Here is a 19,293-nt window from a genome sequence, read left to right on the forward strand (position 1 = left end):
AAGAGAAGTCTCTTAGACCACAGTACTTCTCAGAAGTCCACTTTTCATTGAAGCTATTCCTCTGTGCACAGGGCCTGAACAGAACCCAATCGCAACAAAGACACAGAACGCACTGCCCCTCTAACTCTTACCTCCAAATTATGATTAAGAGCACAGATTAAGGCTTTTAAATTATGGACCTGGAGAGTGCTGGCTAGTGTTCTGGTGTAAGGGTTACAGAATCAGTCCCAAGCATAAAACCTTCCACAGTGAGTATCACTCAGATTTACACACTGGGTAGTGTAAGTAAACCTAGTAACTTTTACATCAAAACCTAACCTAAGAGAAGGTAATTTTTTATGATTCTGTTGCTTTTTTTCTTACTTTTGTGTCAGTGAAATCTGTCATAAGTTCATGTGTTACTGGAAGTAAACAGTGGGAGAATCACTTCTGTGCAAAGTGACTTTCCAATTCCTAAGAAGAAACTTTTCAATATACAGCCAAGCCTGGCTGAGAAACTAAGGAAAAGGTGTAACTTGCTGCTTTTTAGTAATAAATGTGTGCAACAAGCCTACACACAACAGGCTAAGTTGGTATTTTCAAATCCATCCTTATTATAGAGATTATAGAAAAATGCAGGTTTCTTTTCAATGATTCCTTTTTTTTTTTTTTTTTTTTTTTCCCTTGTGCTGCCTCACACATTGCCTTTTTGATGGCTTTTCCTGCTTTAGGGGAAATTCTTCCAAATGTCTAGGATTAATCCTTATGGTAGTCAGTAGATACAGAGATTGGATCTGATCATCTTCTTAAAATTCAAAAGGGAGTTTTGCCATTGATTTTTAGTTGGATGATGAAACCCTTTATTATTATTTCTATTCGAGAAAAAAAAGTTTTCAATTAATTTCTACATGAACCTTGGACTCTTAGAGGGGTTAGACTGCAGAAGGAAAGACCGAATGAAATAAGAATCTGAAAGTCATTACTGATGTCAGTTTCTTCTCAAGACAACAGTAGTGGTATAAATTTCAGACTTTCACATGTATCATTTAGCTGGTTTTGGAGCAATTTTCATAAAGTTTGTTTCACTAGCAATATTTATTGCTACTCTAAACATCAATTCCTTGCCAACTCCTATCACTGCAAGCTGGTTGTACATGTTGCAAACTTGCTACCAGCTGGATGAGGAAATTGCTATACGTGCTATACATGCTACCTACTTTGGTAATGCATGTGGTCTGGTATATTGGGTTGGGTCAAAAGCCATTGCACAGTTTTAGAAACCGGAAGTACTAATGACAAATTTGATAGATGTTAACAATGACAATTTATGTTTCAGGATTCCTTGAGCAAAATTTTCTGATCATTCAGGAACACTCAGAGTGTCTCTGCTGAAGAGTGTCTGCTAAAAAATACAAATATATATCAGTTAATAATATCAAAACAAACAGTCATCAGAAATTTCACTGGTGCGAATCAGAATTATGTGCAGACATGTTACTGACTGACAAGGCCTGTCAGTCTGCTGACTGAAATCAGATTCAGAGTTCAGATCACTGAAGAAGTGACCCACAAAAGATTTCCCCAAAGGAAAGGAATTTATTCACCATGGTGAAGTGTTGGCCTCTTCCTCCCACACTACTGGTGTCTGTAAATTGCCACTGAAGGCAATGAAAGTCTGTCTGACTTTTGAGTTTTACCCTCTTATGTTTTCTTTCTTTTTAGACTTATGTAAGACTTTTACTTTAAAACTAAATCATAGAATTATAGAATAGTTTGTGTTGGAAGGGACCTTTAAAGGTCATCTAGTCCAACTCCCCCCTGCAATGTGCAGGGACATCTTCAACTAGATCAGGTTGCTCAGAGTCCTGTCCAACCTGACCTTGAATGTTTCCAGGGACAGGGCATCTACAACCTCTCTGAGCAACCTGTTCCAGTGTTTCACTACCCTCATTGTAAAAAATTTCTCCCGTATATCTAGTCTAAATCTACCCTCTTTTTAGTTTATAATCATTACTCTTCGTCCTATTGCAACAGGCCCTGCTAATAACTTTGTCCCCGTGTTTCTTACAAGTCCCCTTTAAGTACTGAAAGACTGCAATAACATCTTCCTGGAGCCTTCTCTTCTTCAGGCTGAACACACCTCGGCCTGTCCTCACAGGGTAGGTATTCCATCCCTCTGATCATTTTTGTGGCCCTCCTCTGGACTTACTCCAACAGGTCCATGTCTTTCCTATGCTGAGGACTCCAGAGCTGGATGCAGTACCCCAAGTGGGGTCGCACCAGAGCAGAGTAGAGGGGGGCAATCACCTCCCTCAACCTGCTGGCCACACTTCTTTTGGTGCAGCCCAGGATGCCAGTGGCTTTCTGGGCTGCAAGCACCCATTGCTGGCTCATGTCCAGCTTTTCATCCACCAGTACCCCCAAGCCCTTCTCAGCAGGGCCGTTCTCAATCCCTTAATCTTCCAGCCTGTATTGATACTGGGGATTGCCCTGACCCAGGTCCGGGACCTTGCACTCAGCCTTGTTGAACCTCATGAAGTTCACATGGGCCCACTTCTAGAGCTTGTTCAGGTCCCTCTGGATGGCATCCCATCCCTCAGGCATGTCAGCTGCATCACTCAGCTTGGTGTCATCTACAAATTTGCTGAGGGTGCACTTGATCCCACTGTCTATGTCATTGATGAAGTTATTAAACAGCATTGGTCCCAATACGGACCCCTGAGGGATACCACTTGTCACCGATCTCCATCTGGACACTGAGCCATTGACCATTACCCTCTGGATACGACCATCTAAGCAATTCCTCATCCACCACCAAATCCATATTTCTCCTATTTAGAGAGAAGGATGTTGTGGGGGACTGTGTCAAAGGCCTTACAGAAGTCCAGATAGATGACATCCATAGCTCTTCTCTTGTCCACTGATGTAGTCACTTCATCATCAAAGGCCACTAGGTTGGTCAAGCAGGACTTGCTCTTGGTGAAGCCATGCTGGCTGTTTTAATTTATCTCTCTGTCCTCCATGTGCCTTAGCACAGCTTCTAGGAGGATTTGTTCCATGATCTTCCCAGGCACAGCGGTGAGGCTGACAGGTTGGTAGTTCCCAGGGTCCTCCTTTCTGCCCTTTTTAAACATGGGTGCAATGTTTCCCTTTTTCCAGTCACCAGGGACTTCACTTGACTGCCACGACTTTTCCAATATCATGGAGAGTGGCTTGGCAGCTACATCAGCCAGTTCCCTCAGGACTCCGGAATTCATCTGGTCAGGTCTCATAGACTTATTCCTGTTCAGGTTTCTCAGGTGGTCACGAACCTGACCTTCTCTTACAGTGGGAGGGACTTTGCTCCCACAGTCCCTATCTTGTGGTCCATCCACTTGACAGGTGTGAAAAGAGAGGTCATCAGTGAAGAATGAGGCAAAAAAGTTGTTGATTACCTCAGCCTTCTTCCTGTCTGTTGTTACCAGTTTACCAGCCTTTCTTATTGGGGGAGTACGTTTTCTTTGACCTTCCTTTTCTGGCTGGCGTACCTGTAGGAGCCCTTCTTATTATTCTTTGCATCCCTTGCCGAGTTCAGCTTCAGCTGTGCTTTGGCCTTCCTGACGCCATCCCTACATAACCAGGCAGTGTCTATATACTCTTCCCAGGATACCTATCTCTGCTTCCACTGCCTGTGCATTTGTGTCCTGATTTGGGCTAAATTAGAACTAATTCTGTTTTAGTGCTTTAACATTTCAGTTAAGTCTCCTCCAACTAACGGCACTTTCTGAAACAGCAGCATGTTTTTCCAGACAGTGACTGCTTCTAGCAGTGATATGGCCTGATGTTTATAGTTCGTACCAAGGAATGGTATGCAGAGAGGCCCTTGCTTATACTTGTTTTTATAGCGACCAAGGTCACTGCTAGATCTTGTACTCCATGTTGGGGTGCCGGGAGTGAAAAAGGTCGCAAGCACGAAAAAGGTTGCACCTACAGGGAGGAGCGAACTGGACAGGTGACCCAAACCTGACCAACAGAGTATTCCATCCCATATACGTCATATTCAGTATAAAGCTGAGAGATCACGAGGGTCAATCTCTCTTCTTCGATGGCCGACATCTGAGGAGGACTCTGTCTGTTCTTCTGTTGTCGATCCCGATCCGTGCATCCCTGAATCCAGTGCCTGAGTCCAGCTCCTGCATCTCATTCCTGTCTGCTGCTGAGTCCAGCCTGGGACTGCCCCAGTACCAGCCCTGCAGCGTGGTGGTGACGTATCTTCATCGGGGGGGGGGGGGGAGGCAGGGAGTTTGGTTCGGTATTGGTTTTGTATCTTTTTGTACATATTGTATATATTTCATTATTTCCTGATTCTTATTATTAGCTTTTCTTTTCTTGTTATTGTTTCACTAAAGCTGTTTTAGTTTTCTTTTCCAAACCGTGAAGTCTCTCTCCCTTGTTCTCTCTCCTTTTCCCTTTTGGGAGGGGAGAGGGGTTAATAGAGAGCGTCCGTCATTTGTTAGTGGCCGGCCCAGCCTCAAACTGTGACAATTTCCATCTTGCCCTTTAGTTTGACCAGCAGGTCTCGGCTCAGCCATGCCAGTCTCTTGCCTTGCTTTTCTGCTTTGTTATACCTGAGGATCGAGAGCTCTTGCACTCTATGGAAATCATTCTTAAAAATCTGTCAACTGTATTCTGCTGCTTTGTCCCAGAGGGCAGTTTCCCAGGGGGTCCTATTGATTAACTCCTTGAAAAGCTGGAAGTTTTGTTTCCTAAAATTCAGGGTCCTGACTTTACTCTTTGCCTGACCCATATCCCTCAGGACTGTGATCTCTACCAGCGCATGACTGCTGCAGCCCAGGCTGCCTCCAATCTTGATGTCATTGATCAGCTCAATATATGGAGGTCCAGTATCGCATCCCCTCTGGTAGGGCTGTCTATTACCTGGCTTAAGAAGTTATCCTCAATGCACTCCAGGAGTCTCCTGGATTGCCTACAGCTTGCCGTGCTACTTTTCCAGCAGATGTCAGGGTGGTTGAAGTCTCCCAGCAGGATGAAAGCTTGCGAGCACATTGCCTCCTCTAGCTGGAATAAGAAGACCATCCACAGGCTACCCTTGATTGTGTGGCCTGTAGTAGACCCCAACCACAATGTTCCCTTTGTTGCCTTGATCTCTAATTCTTACCCATAAGGTTTTTTTCAACCTGCTCATGGCTGTCCTTCAGAGACAGCTCTTCATGTTCTATCCATGCCCACAGAAGTTGTAGAGTGTCCTGCTCTGGAGATATTTAAAACCCACCTGGATGTGATCCTGTGCAACCTGCTCTAGGTGAATCTGCTTTGGCAAGGGGGTTGGAGTAGATGACCTCCAGAGGTCCCTTCCAACCCCTCCCACTCTGTGATTCTGTGATTCTGTGATTTCTTGATGTAAAGGGCAATTCCTCCACTCCTCCTTCCTCGCCTGTCCCTTCTGAATAGTCTGTAGCCATCAATAGACACACTCCAGTCATGGGATTCGTCCCACCAAGTTTCAGTAATGGCAATTGGGTCATAGCTTTCTAGCAGCACGGTGGCTTCCAGCTCCTCCTGTTTGTTGCACATGCTGGGTGAATTGGTGTAAAGGCACTTCAGCTGGGCTGTTAGCCATGCCACCTTCTTAGAGGAACACCCCTTAATTCCTTTGAGTATTTCACTGGTGTTTCCCTGTTGGCTTCTATTACCCCAGGAGCCCCTGACTCCTCTCTGTAAGACTTCAAGTGTGCTCCAGTGTAGCCAGCATGCTTCAGAGCAACAGGCTGAGGGACCTCACTAGCACCCTGTCCCTCTAACCTTGGCTTGTCACAGGCAAGCCTGATACTATTCCCCTCCCCCTTCAAGTATAGTTTGAAACTCTGTCAGTGAGCCCCACTAGCTTGTAAGCAAAGACCCTCTTCCCTCTTTGAGAAAGGTGAATCCCATCTGATGCCCATGGGTCTGGTGCCATCACATTACCGAAAAACCCAAAATTGTGGTGGTGACACCAGCCACGGAGCCATGTATTAATAGACTGGGTCTGTCTGTTTCTTCCAATGTCACTGCCTGCAACTGGAAGGATAGAGGAAAAAATAACCTGTGCTCCAGACTCCCCATTCCAAGGTCCTGAAGTCTCTTTGATCGCCCTTGGACTATGTGTTGTGGCTTCATCGCACATGGAAGTAACGGGTAATAGTCCAAGGGCTGTACCAGGCTCGGAATTTTCCTAGTGATGTCCTTAACCTGAGCCCCAGGGAGGCAGCAGGCAGTGGGCAAGGAGGGGGTTCACCTGCCACCCCGAGCGTGGATTTGCCTAAATGCCTTGGTCTTGATGCTTGCTCTATATTCCATCCAAATCCTGTACTTGATTTTGCTGGACCTGCTCCTGGTTAGATGTTTCACTTTTGAAAGAGCCAGAATCCATGAAACCATCATTCCTACCACTGGCTGCCCTGAACCAGTTTTCAGCGTCCACACTGCAGCTGCTGACTCTCCATCAATCAGTGCAGAAATATTGTAGCACAATTTTTCAAGAAAACTTGCATTGCAGTTTATTAATAGGAGATTTTATCTAAGAAAAGCAGCTAAATTTTTACCTCATATTTCCCAGCTCTGTCCTAGCTACCTATTTCATTATCTTTTTTAAGTCTTGGTTTGAGAAAATTCTTGAGTCCTTATTTAGGGCCCGGAAACATCCTAGTTGTTAGCCCACCAGTCGTTAGCCCCAGGCTTCAATATGTCACGTTTGCTGTGTAAAAAAGGCAAGTAGCTGTACTTCTCTGGGTATGTCTTCCTGTGGCAGAGAGAGCTCTTGGCAAAATCACGGGTTTGGGAATGAGGAGGAGGGATGTGAAGTCAACAGGAAAGTATCATTTCCCCTCCTATGACATCTAGTGGAAGAGATGAGAAAGTTTCCTATAGACAGACATATTTGCTTTGGGTTGTAGATCACGGCTGAGGTGGTGGGGAAGGCATGGTGATGTAGGTGCTGGCTTGGGGACAGCTGGAAGTGGGAATCCTGAGACAGGATCACCAAGCGACTGATTCACATTAGGCTGTTGTTAAACATCCTAGTCTGACAGAACCTATATTTACATTTAAGAGCTGAACGACTCTAGGAGGCCTTGTAAAATGCATGAACTGAAAGGTAACACTCCTGGGACATTTGAACACAGGCTAGCTCTAACACAGCGATGGCTATAGCCTGAGTGAGTGAGAGAAACCTGGATTGTTCTTCGCTTGACAACTTTTCCCTCTTTCATGTTTGTGGTTCTTTGTGCTTACTGTTAATAGATCAATCATGATTAGAGGCATCAGCTCAGTGTTCCCATTAGCCATCGTACTGCCTCTTGTTTTAATGGTGCTAGTGGCTTTGCTGACATGCACTAGAGTGACTCCATTTTGCAGATTCAAACTCCAGTGAAAAAGGCCAGAATCGCATTTCCCAACATGAAAACAGAGGAGATTTTAAAAAACCCAGTAAATCTCACTGTTTCTGCTAACTTACCTAGACTTAAGCAAGGGGAGGGGGTAGCAGGGCAGGTGGAGGAAGACTCTCTGAGGCTTCAGGTTCCTGGTATAAGAAATCAGAACAAAAGGAAATCCCAGCAGCTTTGAAATGGCCATTCCAAAACCAAAGTGGGATAATTATCATCAAAACCTCCTTGACCTGTGGCAAAACACATCCTGAGATCTTTCCAAACACTATCCCTCAGAAAAGTGGTGCCTCACCACAGCTAATCTGCTTTGTAAGGGAACACAAACTGAGTACATGATTTGCCCTGTGGCGAGTGGGACAGGCTCTGGGTTTCCATCAGAAAGGGCACATGTCAACCCTTTTGACAGAAATGAGTAGAAGAGACTCTACATGGGTACAAAAGGCAAGGACTGCCTGTGATTAGGGTACAGCCTAGCAAACAGCAGACCCAGAGTCAAGAGTCTCAACTTGGTCAGAAGCTTTCTGTGTAGTCTTAAAGATGTCACACATCCTTAACTGTAGGAGCATCCTGGCAGGACAAATCTGAATATTCACACACAGATATATAATCTTTCCATGTTTGTTTCTGCATGAAACACCATCACCATCTGGCTAGGAGAACCCAAAGGCTACAGTAAGTCCAGTCTACAGTTTCTTATTCAGCTGCTTCATTCCTGGTTGAGTAGATAGACAGCCGCTGATATCAGTGGGATCTTGCCTGAGTATATCAGTGCGAAAATTAAGAATTAGGTTCTGAAACAGCAGTTGGATTTCCCTCTTCTCCTTAATATCATACCTCTTCTTATATCCCAGTCGTTCTTCCTTTTTAAGCAATTCAGGAAAAAAAAACTTCCTCTGCACTTGCTGCGTTGTTTCCCTTCCCTCCCCCTCTCAAATCAAATTTAGAAAAACAGGTAAATAAGCTGTGTAACTACCTCTTGGCTAGCCATTTCAGCTTGATGCCCTTCACAACAATCCCAGCTGACAGGTTCAGTGCTGAGCTGCACAAAGTGCTTCCTGTCAGCATGGGTGGTCTGAGTCACTTTGCAGTGAATCTGACAGCTGAGTGCAGAGATGCAGACCTGGGGCAACAAGCTGGCTGGGGAGGTGCAGCTTGGATTTCGTTTGCTGCACATTTGTCTTGAATCCCACTGTCAGGGTATAGCAGTGAGCTAGTCTCTTCACTTGAGAAGCTAATTCTCCTGTTGTAAACAAATGTTTAGATTAGTAATTCATCCATTCATTTGCAGGACATCTATCTAGTTATCCCTGAATGACTGCAGCATGAAGTACTAAACATTGTTTATGACCTAAGCACAAGGGACTAATCTAAAATACAGGCTTAGTGTTCAGTGATTTACAACATCAGTAGCTTAGATCCTGATACAAGTTATTCCAACAAGGCAGATATTTGCATCTAAGTGGTGTCATCAGTGAATCAAGAGTGATCTCCTACACAGACGTCCTGAATTAGGGTGACATCATCTCAGATACAATGGGAATTTGCCACAGATAACAGAGTGGAAAGAGTTTTCTCCCACACCTGGACGCTTTGCATTAAGTCCAACTACAGTTAGGAGAAAGTACCAGCACATAAAGTTTGGAAAGTGGGATATTCTAGTTCACTCAAGGCTCCATCCTGCTTCTGTATCAGTCAGCCACACTTGGTTACCACAGAGCATACTCAGCACTCTCTGGCCCATTATAACTGAGAAGTCTGGCTCCTCCTTACCCTGCCAGTGGCTTTCGCTGTAATTAGCCATTCATGCTGCAACCAATTGCATGATCTAGCTCCCACAATGAATAAGATCAACTACCACAGATGTGCAAGGAAAAGAAATTAAATATTTATAAACAGTTGTATCTATTCTGTTTGTTTATTACCAATAACTAAAGGGTTTTGTCCTCAGAGAACTAGTTAACCAGGAATTTTGGCTGTTAAAGTGCAGACTTTTCTGAGTTATGCCTGAGCATAAAAGCATATGAAAATATTTACAGGGTGAACTGTCTGTATTTTTTCACCTTTGTTTAACTCCAAAATTGCAAAGAAGCTTGCATAAGATTTGCAGGAGGAAAAATAATCTTGAGCTGAAGTAACACATGGAAAATATCAGTCCTAAAATAGAGTTTATCGACAAAGTATCATCATCTGCAGAAGGAGATAAGGTAGTAAAGGCTGCAACTCACAGACAGATCCTAAGATGAGTTGCAACAATTGAGAGGGAGATGATGGCATGGAAATGGCTTCTTTCTGTCAACTTACTGGCACTAAAGAGGGCAAGGTTCAGATCCTTAAACATATCCATAAAAGAGATCCCCAAATCTACGATTATATAAAACACCTCATATACACTTACATATTTATATATTTACATAAATCAATCATTATATAAAACCCCATATATGCATTTATAAATACATTATAAATTATATCTATAAATCAATATCGCTATTTCTATATATATAGATAAACCATACATGGTATTCACTTTTTTTTTTCATAAAATGCGTTGTCTTTCAGATTTTTGAGAACAGTGGCTTGTTAAAACGGGAGTTGTCACATACAATATTTAACAGATGTCTGGTTTTAGATAACATGTTCATTGACAAGCTGTGGTTCTCTCCTGAATATTTTTATGCCCTAAAGCTTGGGTTTGCCTACATTATTTCTCTCCTTCCTCCTCCCCCACCCATACCTTTCCCACTTTCTTCTTCCCTGCCTCTCCAGGGTCTACATGGCAGCTACAGGGCTGAGGGGTACTCTGCAATTTTGGTTTGCATCTGGTGTGAAAAGCTTGGCCTCTTGCTTACTCCCTAGCACCCCTGTGTGCTGCTTCCTCTCAGGTTCGTTTCCCTGAGGACAACTGAAGCTGGATTGTGTTCCAGAGCAGCAAGACTGAGTTATCTGGCTATTATTTGCACATCTGTCCTCCTGGGTTCTGTGAAGCCAGAGAGAAACTCCTTGGAGTTTATAAGACACACTTTAGAATGAGAAAGAAGGCATGTATATATTTCACTCTGGAATTCTCAATCAGATGCTAATTCATCTGTAGTGTACTCCTTTATCCCAGTGTTTGACCTGTTCCTGCTGGAGCTATGGGTGACTGTAAGTGGATGCACGGAGATGAACACGATCAAAAGATCTCAGTGAAAGGTGAGAGAAGGCAACAGAGTATTCCTCACGAAGCAGAATTATACCAAAAATGCCTAATTGTTGGGTTTGCTCTCTGTATCCATTTATACAAGACAGACACTGTACTCAGAATTTCAAACATAATTTCGTAAGTATCAGCACAACTGTGGACAACAGAGTTATATTTTCTCTTGAGCAAAGCGCAATCACGATGCCAAAACGACCAGACTTACAAATCATGACTACTGAGGACAATGGCACAGTGCCAAGCATTAAAATAAAAATAAATTATTAATATTTTATTTCAACAAACTCAGTACTTTAATGTTTCTTTTTTGACTCTTACCTTCCAGACAGCAAAAGACAATGTAATACTATGTCTCAAATGACTTACAGTGGCAACACTGACCTCAGATCCTGAATCAGAGTCTTTTAATAATATGCAAATGATGTCTCAAGTCACTAAGATGTCAGCAATCCACACTTGCAGATAATAAAAAGTGCATACGGTTCCTCTCTGACAGACATTACATCTTGAGAGAGGCATTTCTGTGAAGCAGCAGATCCAGCTCCTGGATCCCACCTAATGGAAATCTCCCCTGACGTGACAGTGTGATTACAAAAGACGTAACTGGTGGCACCTTGCAACCTCAAGAAAGAATTGCTCCCAGTACCACCTGAGTTTCCACCAGCATACTTATCTCCTCTAATGTGCAAAAGCAAACTGTGGAGCAACCTTGAAAAAGTACTGATCTCTTCCATAGTTTAGTGGAAATTTAAGTAGTAGTGAAAAACATCAAACACATACGAACACACAGATGATATACACATGCATACACAAAATTAGAATACTATTGACTTTAATAGACTTGCTCCTACTTTATGCGGATTTGAAAGATGACCAAATGTCTGGCCGTGCACACCACTAGTGACATCAGTGATGTGTGCAGAGGAAGTATGCACACGCTATTTAAAAAACTAGAGAATGTGCTGGTTAAAGAACTGGTATGAAAAATGAGAGACTGAGAAATAATTCCCAAGTATGCCCTAGATTTCCTCAGAAAGTGTGGCCAACTCAATACCTCCATGTCACAGCTGTCCATGAGTAAAATGGGAATAACAATTTTCCATTCCACTGTCTCTTTCAGCTGAGAAGCTCCTACAGGCTGAAGGTTGTCTCCTGTTGTATATGTGTGTGGATTTTAATTTAAGCACAGCTAGGAATGCTGTGTACATGATTCAACATCGTGTAATGTTCAGTCATGAACAAAGTAATCTAAAAAAATATTCTACAGTTTTCTGTTGTAAAGAGTAATTTACTGTTATGAGAAAATACACTTTATACTTTTGAATGTACACATTTTTACTACATTTGAAACATTAATGAGTGATTTTAATTTTGGGATGAGTTATACCAAATGGTTGTGCTGCCATTGAGAAGGACCTCAACAGGCTGGAGAAATAGTCCCAGAGGAATCTCACAAAGTTCAGCAAAGGAAAATACAAAGTCCTGCACCTGGGGAGGAATAAGTCCAAGCACCAGTAGACACTAGGAACTGACCAGATGGAAAGCAACTTGGAAAAAAAAGGGCCTGGGTGTCATGGTGGACAGCATGTTGAACACGAATTAGCAATGTGCCATAGCTACAAAGAAGGCTTCTGGGCTGCAGTAGGAAGAGCAGTGCCAGCATTTCAATTGAGGGGATCCTTCCCCTCTATTTAGCAGTACTGTGACCACAACTGGAGTGCTCTTTCCAGTTCTGTGCTCCCCGGTAGAAGAAAGACATGGACAAACTGCAGTGAGTTTGGTGAAGACCCACTAAGATGATTAAGGGACTGGAGGGCCTGATGTACAAGGAGAAGCTGAGAGAGCTGGGATTGCTGAACCACAAGAGAAGGCTCAGGGGGATCTTGTTAATGTGTTCAAATACCTCTTGGGTGTATTAAAGAAGACAGAGCTAGACTCTTCTCAAGGGTGCCTAGTGAAAGGACAAGATGTAATTGGCACAAATTGAAACATAGGAAATGCAATTTAAACATAAGAAAAAACTTTTTTACTGTAAGGGTGGTCAAATCCTGGAACAGGTTGCACAGAGGGTTTGTAGGGTCTCCATCACTAGAAATATTCAAAACCCAACTTTACAGCTGGATAAATCCCTGAGCAACCTCTCTACCTGACCCTGCTTTGAGCAGGGGGTTGGGCTGGATGATCTCCAGAGGTTTCTCCCAACCTTAGCTATTCTGTGATTCTGTTGCTGAATGGTTTCTATGCACTTTTCTCAGCTGGGAACTCTCATGGTGTAAGTATTAACAGATACTAGGACTCGTCATTGTTGCTATGCTGGTAATGTGGTAGCCTCGTAGCCCTACTGTCTTGCATGTAATTTCTGCAAAATACGAGGTTTTGGTTTTTTACTCCCTGTATCATGTTAATTTATGACACACAGTCATATGATATACAGTGATTGGTCCTATGTAAAGCTATGGTAATTGCACAACGGGAAAGGGAATTCAGAAAACTTACTCATTTCCATGTATTCTGGAGTCAGCCCAGTGAAAGGTTCCAAGATGTAGTCAAGATCCCATTGCTGAGGATCCTTTGATTGGTTGGTGTCCATTTCCTTTGGCTCAGTTCTTTCATCCTTCAGCTTCCTGAAGAGCTTCTTTAGCTTCCTAAGGAACAAAAGTTCAGACTGAATAAGCCTTTTTTTTTTTTTTCCCACCATAAAATTCGGCCCAAGTCTTTGCACAGCAACACAAAATCCATATCACGTTAATTTGGTGCCCCATAGGCTTAGTTTACACCATCCTCTGAAGTTCTGATGCTGCTTGTTATCGGGTGACAGGCTGCTGGAGGCAGCAGTTCCTGTGTTCCTGTGGCAAGAAGAAAGTTACAACAGCATAGTGCTGCTAAGATGGAGTTGAACCTAGCACTTTTTAATAATCTTTTCTCTCTAGATATGTGTGAAATGGGCATCTTCCTGAAGCTCAAGCACCTTGGACATAAATAATGTTAGGAATAAGCAATACTCTCAAAAACAACACACTGAGCACCTCTCCCTTAAGAAAGGAAGAAAGAAAGAAAGAAAGAAAGAAACAAACAAACAAACAAACTACCAGGCAGTGATGTGATACCTTCATACCACATATCTACCATAGGTGCACTTTTCTCTCGCAATGAAACTTGGGAACTTCCAATACAGTGTACTTTTAAGGTCAAAATGACTGGACATATTGGCAAACAAACAGGGTGCAAGAATGTACCGATTCCTAAACCTGGTGGACTTATGAACATTTTTAGAAAAACTGCCTGGTTTTCAGAGCAAAAGGAAATGAACACATCTGCTAATAAATCTGCAGCACCAAAAAAGGAAGTGTCTCCAAGATACTGATAGGTCCAAAGCCATTTAGGTGCCTAAAAATTAATATTATTGACTTAAATCCAGGCCTGTGACCATCAGAAAACACCTGCAGCTCTTCAGGTTCCAGTGCTCTCTTGTCACAAGCACATATACCTGAGTTTATCTAAACAGACAAAAAAGGATGCTGCTTGTTGACCCTTCAAGGGGGAGCACTCTTTTCTTTAACCAAAATGATGTTACAACTAATAAAAATAATAAAATATGTACCCATGAAAAGTTAAGTATAAACAATGTCTTAATTTTTAAAATGGCCTTTCATCCGGGAGGAACGTAATTCCCCAGCTTCTATCTAATGCGTAAACAGGGTTCAAACTAATAGAGAGAATCAGAATCATGAAAGAGTTTCACAAGGTCAGCAGAATTTGGTCTCAGAGAGGTGTATCATTCCTGTCATGCACAAACAGAAATCCTACCTTAGTTACTTTGGATTCATTAACAAATTATTTCTAGAAAAGTGTCTCTTGGGATATATGCAGTAACAGACTCTTCAGTACTCCACAATGCAGCTCATACCGAAACTCATTGGGGAAGAACTGAAACTCGCTGTAACTTCTCTGCAAGTTTATTGCTAAGCCACTGGAAACTAGAAAATTATATAACTACTAATATAAAAACTGAAATATTTATTGAAAGCTTATTTGAAAAATACATATTTCTTGAGTAATCTTTTTTTCCTGAGAGTTTACCAATCACGTATAAGGCAGGGTATGCAGATCTATGTAGACTCTGAAAAACTTACTTCACCAGGAGTTAGATGCTTTACGTAGTTGCACAACCATATAATCTTCCTTCAGAGATTTCTCATAAGAGTTTTAGAGGTTCTGAATTTTCCTTCAGATACACCACAGTGTGTATAAAAGTGGAATACTGAGCTAGCACAGAACCACTGTTAAGGTGAGACTTGGAAATTCCTGATTTCAGTCAGGAAATATTTCTGCTACCTGAAAAGCGTGTGTCTTGCAAGACCAGCTATGCTGGTGAGTTTTCACTGCTTCTGAAGCAGAAAAGCAAAATTGTTTCCTACCTTTTCTTAAGTAAACACAGATCAGTTATGTCTCCCAGCTCCGGTAGATCAGAAGAGGTTATATCAGAGGTTCTCATTTTGACCGTTTTTTACAATAACATCATCCATTTTGGCCAGACTATGAATTACTCACATGGGTGAGCAATTATTTCTGTCAGTATTTCTTTGGTCCTCAGTAGGAATAGTAGTATCGATCACTGTCTCCCTGAGATGGGGTTACGAATTTCATGATACTGACAAATACATGAATTTCATAGGTAATATAATCCCAGAGTAAAATGAATCCATCTCTAAATGAAGAATAAAGCATTCCCAATGCACCCCACAGATGACACTTTAAATGCGTATGCACCAATGACTTTATGCTATTTTACACATTCAGAAATTTCCATGGAAAAATGCAATAGAGTGAGATATTTCTTCAAAATCAAGGACGTGAAATACAGTTGAACTAGCATAATACATCAAGATTTATACTTACTGTATGACTTCATTTTGCAGATGAAATTTATCTTTCACAAATATGCATCACATTATTTTATAGTTCTTCACACATGTGCCATACGAGTGAAAATCCAGACTAATTCCAGTGATGTTTTGCCAGTAGTGTAAGCAGGGCTCCCACAAACTTTTCGCCCACAGCTTGCAATAAACCCTTTGAACTAGAGGTGTGTGGCCTGGAGACAGGATTGTATGGGGAAATGGTAGGGGATTTCATTTATACCTCCAGTTAAGCAGAACCGCTTTCTGAGACCCTAACTTAAGTAGCAGGGCAAGGCTAGCTGGCAAACACACTAAAGGCTTTGCTGGGTAGATATATTGTTTTGTTCCTGAATATACGCTGAGCCACACAGGACACTGTGTCACCACATAACACAAGGCTCTATAGCAGCATGGAAATGGCTACAGTGGCCGCAGAGTTTCTACACTGATCAGTGTTTACAGGACCCCTTCGATTTCATCACCAGTACAGAGGAAACAGGGATTGGCAGGCACTTTTAAAACAGATCTAGATTGCATCAGGCTCTGTCAGTCTCAGGATCACAAAGCTACAAAAATGAACAGATCAACTCCAGCTTTTATTCCAGGTACAGCTAAAATGGAGCTCTTAGATGGCAAAATACTCAGTGCTTTGGCAATACGCAGATATATTTGGGCTAACCAAATACTTTTGGCACCCAGAACATTCAGTTTACACAGTTTTAATAAAAGGGCAGAGGGATTTAAAATACTTCACAAGAAAGAATTAGATGGACACTTACGAAGACATTTACTTCCTATATCATGCAAACTCAGCCATTTCAAGACACTAAAGTTTCCTTTCCCCCTCTCTGCTTTTATGGCAATCAAGGGAACTTGTCGTGACAGAGGTGATATAGTATTCAGAGGGTAGGAGACTGGGGGCAGGATTTAACACAGTCAAAGAATTCCCAGGATGCTCTTCCAGCATATCCCAAATAATTTTCTAACGTGAGGGACTCTCAGAAGACAGTGAACAGTAAGTTCAAGGCAGTGCTGATTTCTGTTCCAATAAAATGATATGAACTATAAATGTCCCTCACATTTCTGCGAGCAGATGAGATTGAAGAGCATCTCACAGTCACTGTGCATCAGCTGAGACAAAATTTGGGTGTGTTTAGATGTGAAGTCTGTACATGTGTGATCTAATCTTCTGGTTATAGCACCACAGAGTCAAGTTATGGAGTTCAATGCATACACACAACTCCCCTGAGAACCCAGTAACTAAAACAATACTTGTTGTTTTTAATGCTTATTTGGGAGTACACTAAATTCAGGGCTCAGAATAATTTTTAATTTTTCATCTGGATATCTATAAACCAGGCATGAAGTGTGGCACCCTTAACCATTTTGAGTTAAGCTTTGAAGACTGTTCTTATTTTTATTTTTATGTAATTTTTTAAAGGTTCAACCAACTGAAAGCAGGCAAGCTAATTCTTTCAAATACTCTACAAAGAATGCACCTTTGTGTCATATCCAAGCACGTGAAGTTTGAGACCAAAAAGAAATGTGTCAGAAAGTTAAAGGAACAGGGAACAGGAATTTGCATAGTGTTATTCTCCAGCTATACAGCAGTAGGGCAATGAAAAGGAGTTTTGCAGAACTCTATAGCTGCATATATGATTGTGTTATTAAAATTTTTTAAATGCACAGTGTAAAACTTGTTTTTTAATTTCTTAGATCAACATTTTTAAACAAAGTTGACAGACAGTGATAATCAAGAGATATTTTAGCTTCTGATTTCTGCATGCCAGGCAGCCCCACCAGTGAGAAAGAGGTGGGTTTGCCCGTTTAGGATGAGGGTCTGAGAAGTCTAGTGCTGAAAAGGCACATGCAGCAAAGTTTCCTTACTCTGCTAGTAGTCACATGAATCTGGACAAAAAGAGAAAACTGTAGAACCATAGAATAGACATTCTTTCTGGTACTTTTGGAGATGAAAATCAAAAACCAAGATACATTCTTAAGGAGACTGAAGTGTGTGAAAAAAGAACAAATGTAGGATGAGGGAGGAAGAAAATGAAGACCAGGGTTTTGTCAGAAGGCTATGTCTAGAGCAGTTAAAAATGTTTCAGTTTTTCACAAGGGATTGGCACCAAACAGTGTTAGATAAGAGGTGAGAACAAGGTTTAATTATGCTGTTCTTAATTCCTAATATAACCAATAAGCATCACAGTATGCAAGGTAATCAGCATCTGAAGAAAGCATAAAATCACTACGGGAAAATGTCCCACCCCTGAAGAAACCATGAGAAAAAAGATGAGGAAAAGAAGAGATAAATCAAAACCAAAGTGATCCTGTCTGGGCTGCAAGAACATGGTGCACTTACATGAAGACTCCTTTGAAAAAAAAGACACGCGAATTTATACAGTAAAAAGGACTAGCAGGATTTGGGGGATCTAGGTGAAGACACGATGATGACTCAGGTAAAATGAGAAATTTGTGGAGTGAGGCTGAGTGGAACGTATAGAGACTGGAGAGGCAGGGCAGCTGGGAGGCAGGTTGAAACAGGACAGATGCAGGAAAAGGATTTTGTTGGTGCAAGTCTTTATGTCTTCAGTGGCTGCGCAGTCCTCACAATGCATCACCACCAGAGCTTGCCAGAAAGACTGGAACTGAGGATCAGTTTACCAATTTCTCAAGACTCCCAGTTAGCAAATGCGCTTGGGTACTACAAAGGCAGATCGCCCGTGACAGTCACCAAGAACGGGATTGAAGTATTGCAAGGCAATACTTGCTAGAACAGACATGCAAACAGAGACTCCACACGAAAAGACAGAAAACCCCTAGAATCTACCTGCCAGGGATGAATGGTTATCTACACCAGGTGATTTTTAAGGCTATCCTTCCAGTTGATGCTTTTTCCTTTGTGGCATGATAGAAAAGGGTACAGGGAGAAAGCTATACAGAAAAGACTATTAGGTTGAGTAGCTGGAGCACTTCTGTCTAGAGAGAAGGAGGTGCAGTGACAGATTCTTGTGTCCTTGCCTGTAATTTTGTTTGGTGCTTTCAGGAAGGAGAGCCGAAGGTCCAGGTTTTTCCTCAGTCACATTGCTACAGTCTGTTCACATAAGGAGAAACCATCTCATATTCATAGGTAGAGGGTAAAGGAAGGACACAGGGCGAGAACAAAAGGGCCTTAATCTCATTCTGTTCCACAAATTTATGGTATAGTCATGCTTCCTTGGCACATTCAGACCTCCTGTATTCTACGGGAGTTTCAGTTGTGTTTGGGACTTTGGGATTTACTGATTTCTCAAACAGAACAACTTAAAACAGAAAAGAAAAAAACAAAAACAACCAAACAAACAAAAACAAAAACAAAACCAACCCCATTAATTAAGAATAATTTATTAAAGGTGAAAAGAAACATCAAAGTTAATAGCTATGAAAAGGTTTGATTTTAATTACCTTTGGTATTTTCATCCAGCATACTCAGTGCATTTTGAAGTAACTGACGGAAACTGATGTTGAATAAAAAGGCCAAAATCATGGCCCCGCTAAAGTCAATGGGAGTTTTGTCACTGACTTCAACAGGGCCAGAATTTCACCCTAAGGGTTTATCACCAAGGTCAAAGACAGAGAGTAATAAAATAACCACACGGATTTTTTTTCAATAAGTTCAGAAAAACAGAACTGAAGACCGAAGAAAACAAGTCTTAAAGGAATTCTAGATTAAGACCCTCAAGCCCTGCAGCCTTTTAGGGTCAATTCCTATGGCAACAGCAAAAGAATTATGGATTGTGAGACATCTGAG

The 19,293-nt window shown here is 41.9% G+C and overlaps 1 protein-coding gene across 1 annotated transcript in view; it reads right to left on the reverse strand.

Moving 5' to 3' along the window:
• Positions 1-19,293, reverse strand: part of ANO2 (anoctamin 2) — a 205,092-nt gene that overhangs the window by 14,535 nt on the left and 171,264 nt on the right. The window contains exon 20 of the mRNA XM_086465725.1: positions 13,099-13,247. Within this exon, the coding sequence (XP_086321851.1) occupies positions 13,099-13,247 (149 nt within the window). The remainder of the gene's footprint in view (positions 1-13,098; positions 13,248-19,293) is intronic.

This window comes from Leptosomus discolor, chromosome 1, assembly GCF_034619465.1.
Source record: "Leptosomus discolor isolate bLepDis1 chromosome 1, bLepDis1.hap2, whole genome shotgun sequence".
Taxonomy (NCBI): domain Eukaryota; kingdom Metazoa; phylum Chordata; class Aves; order Leptosomiformes; family Leptosomidae; genus Leptosomus; species Leptosomus discolor.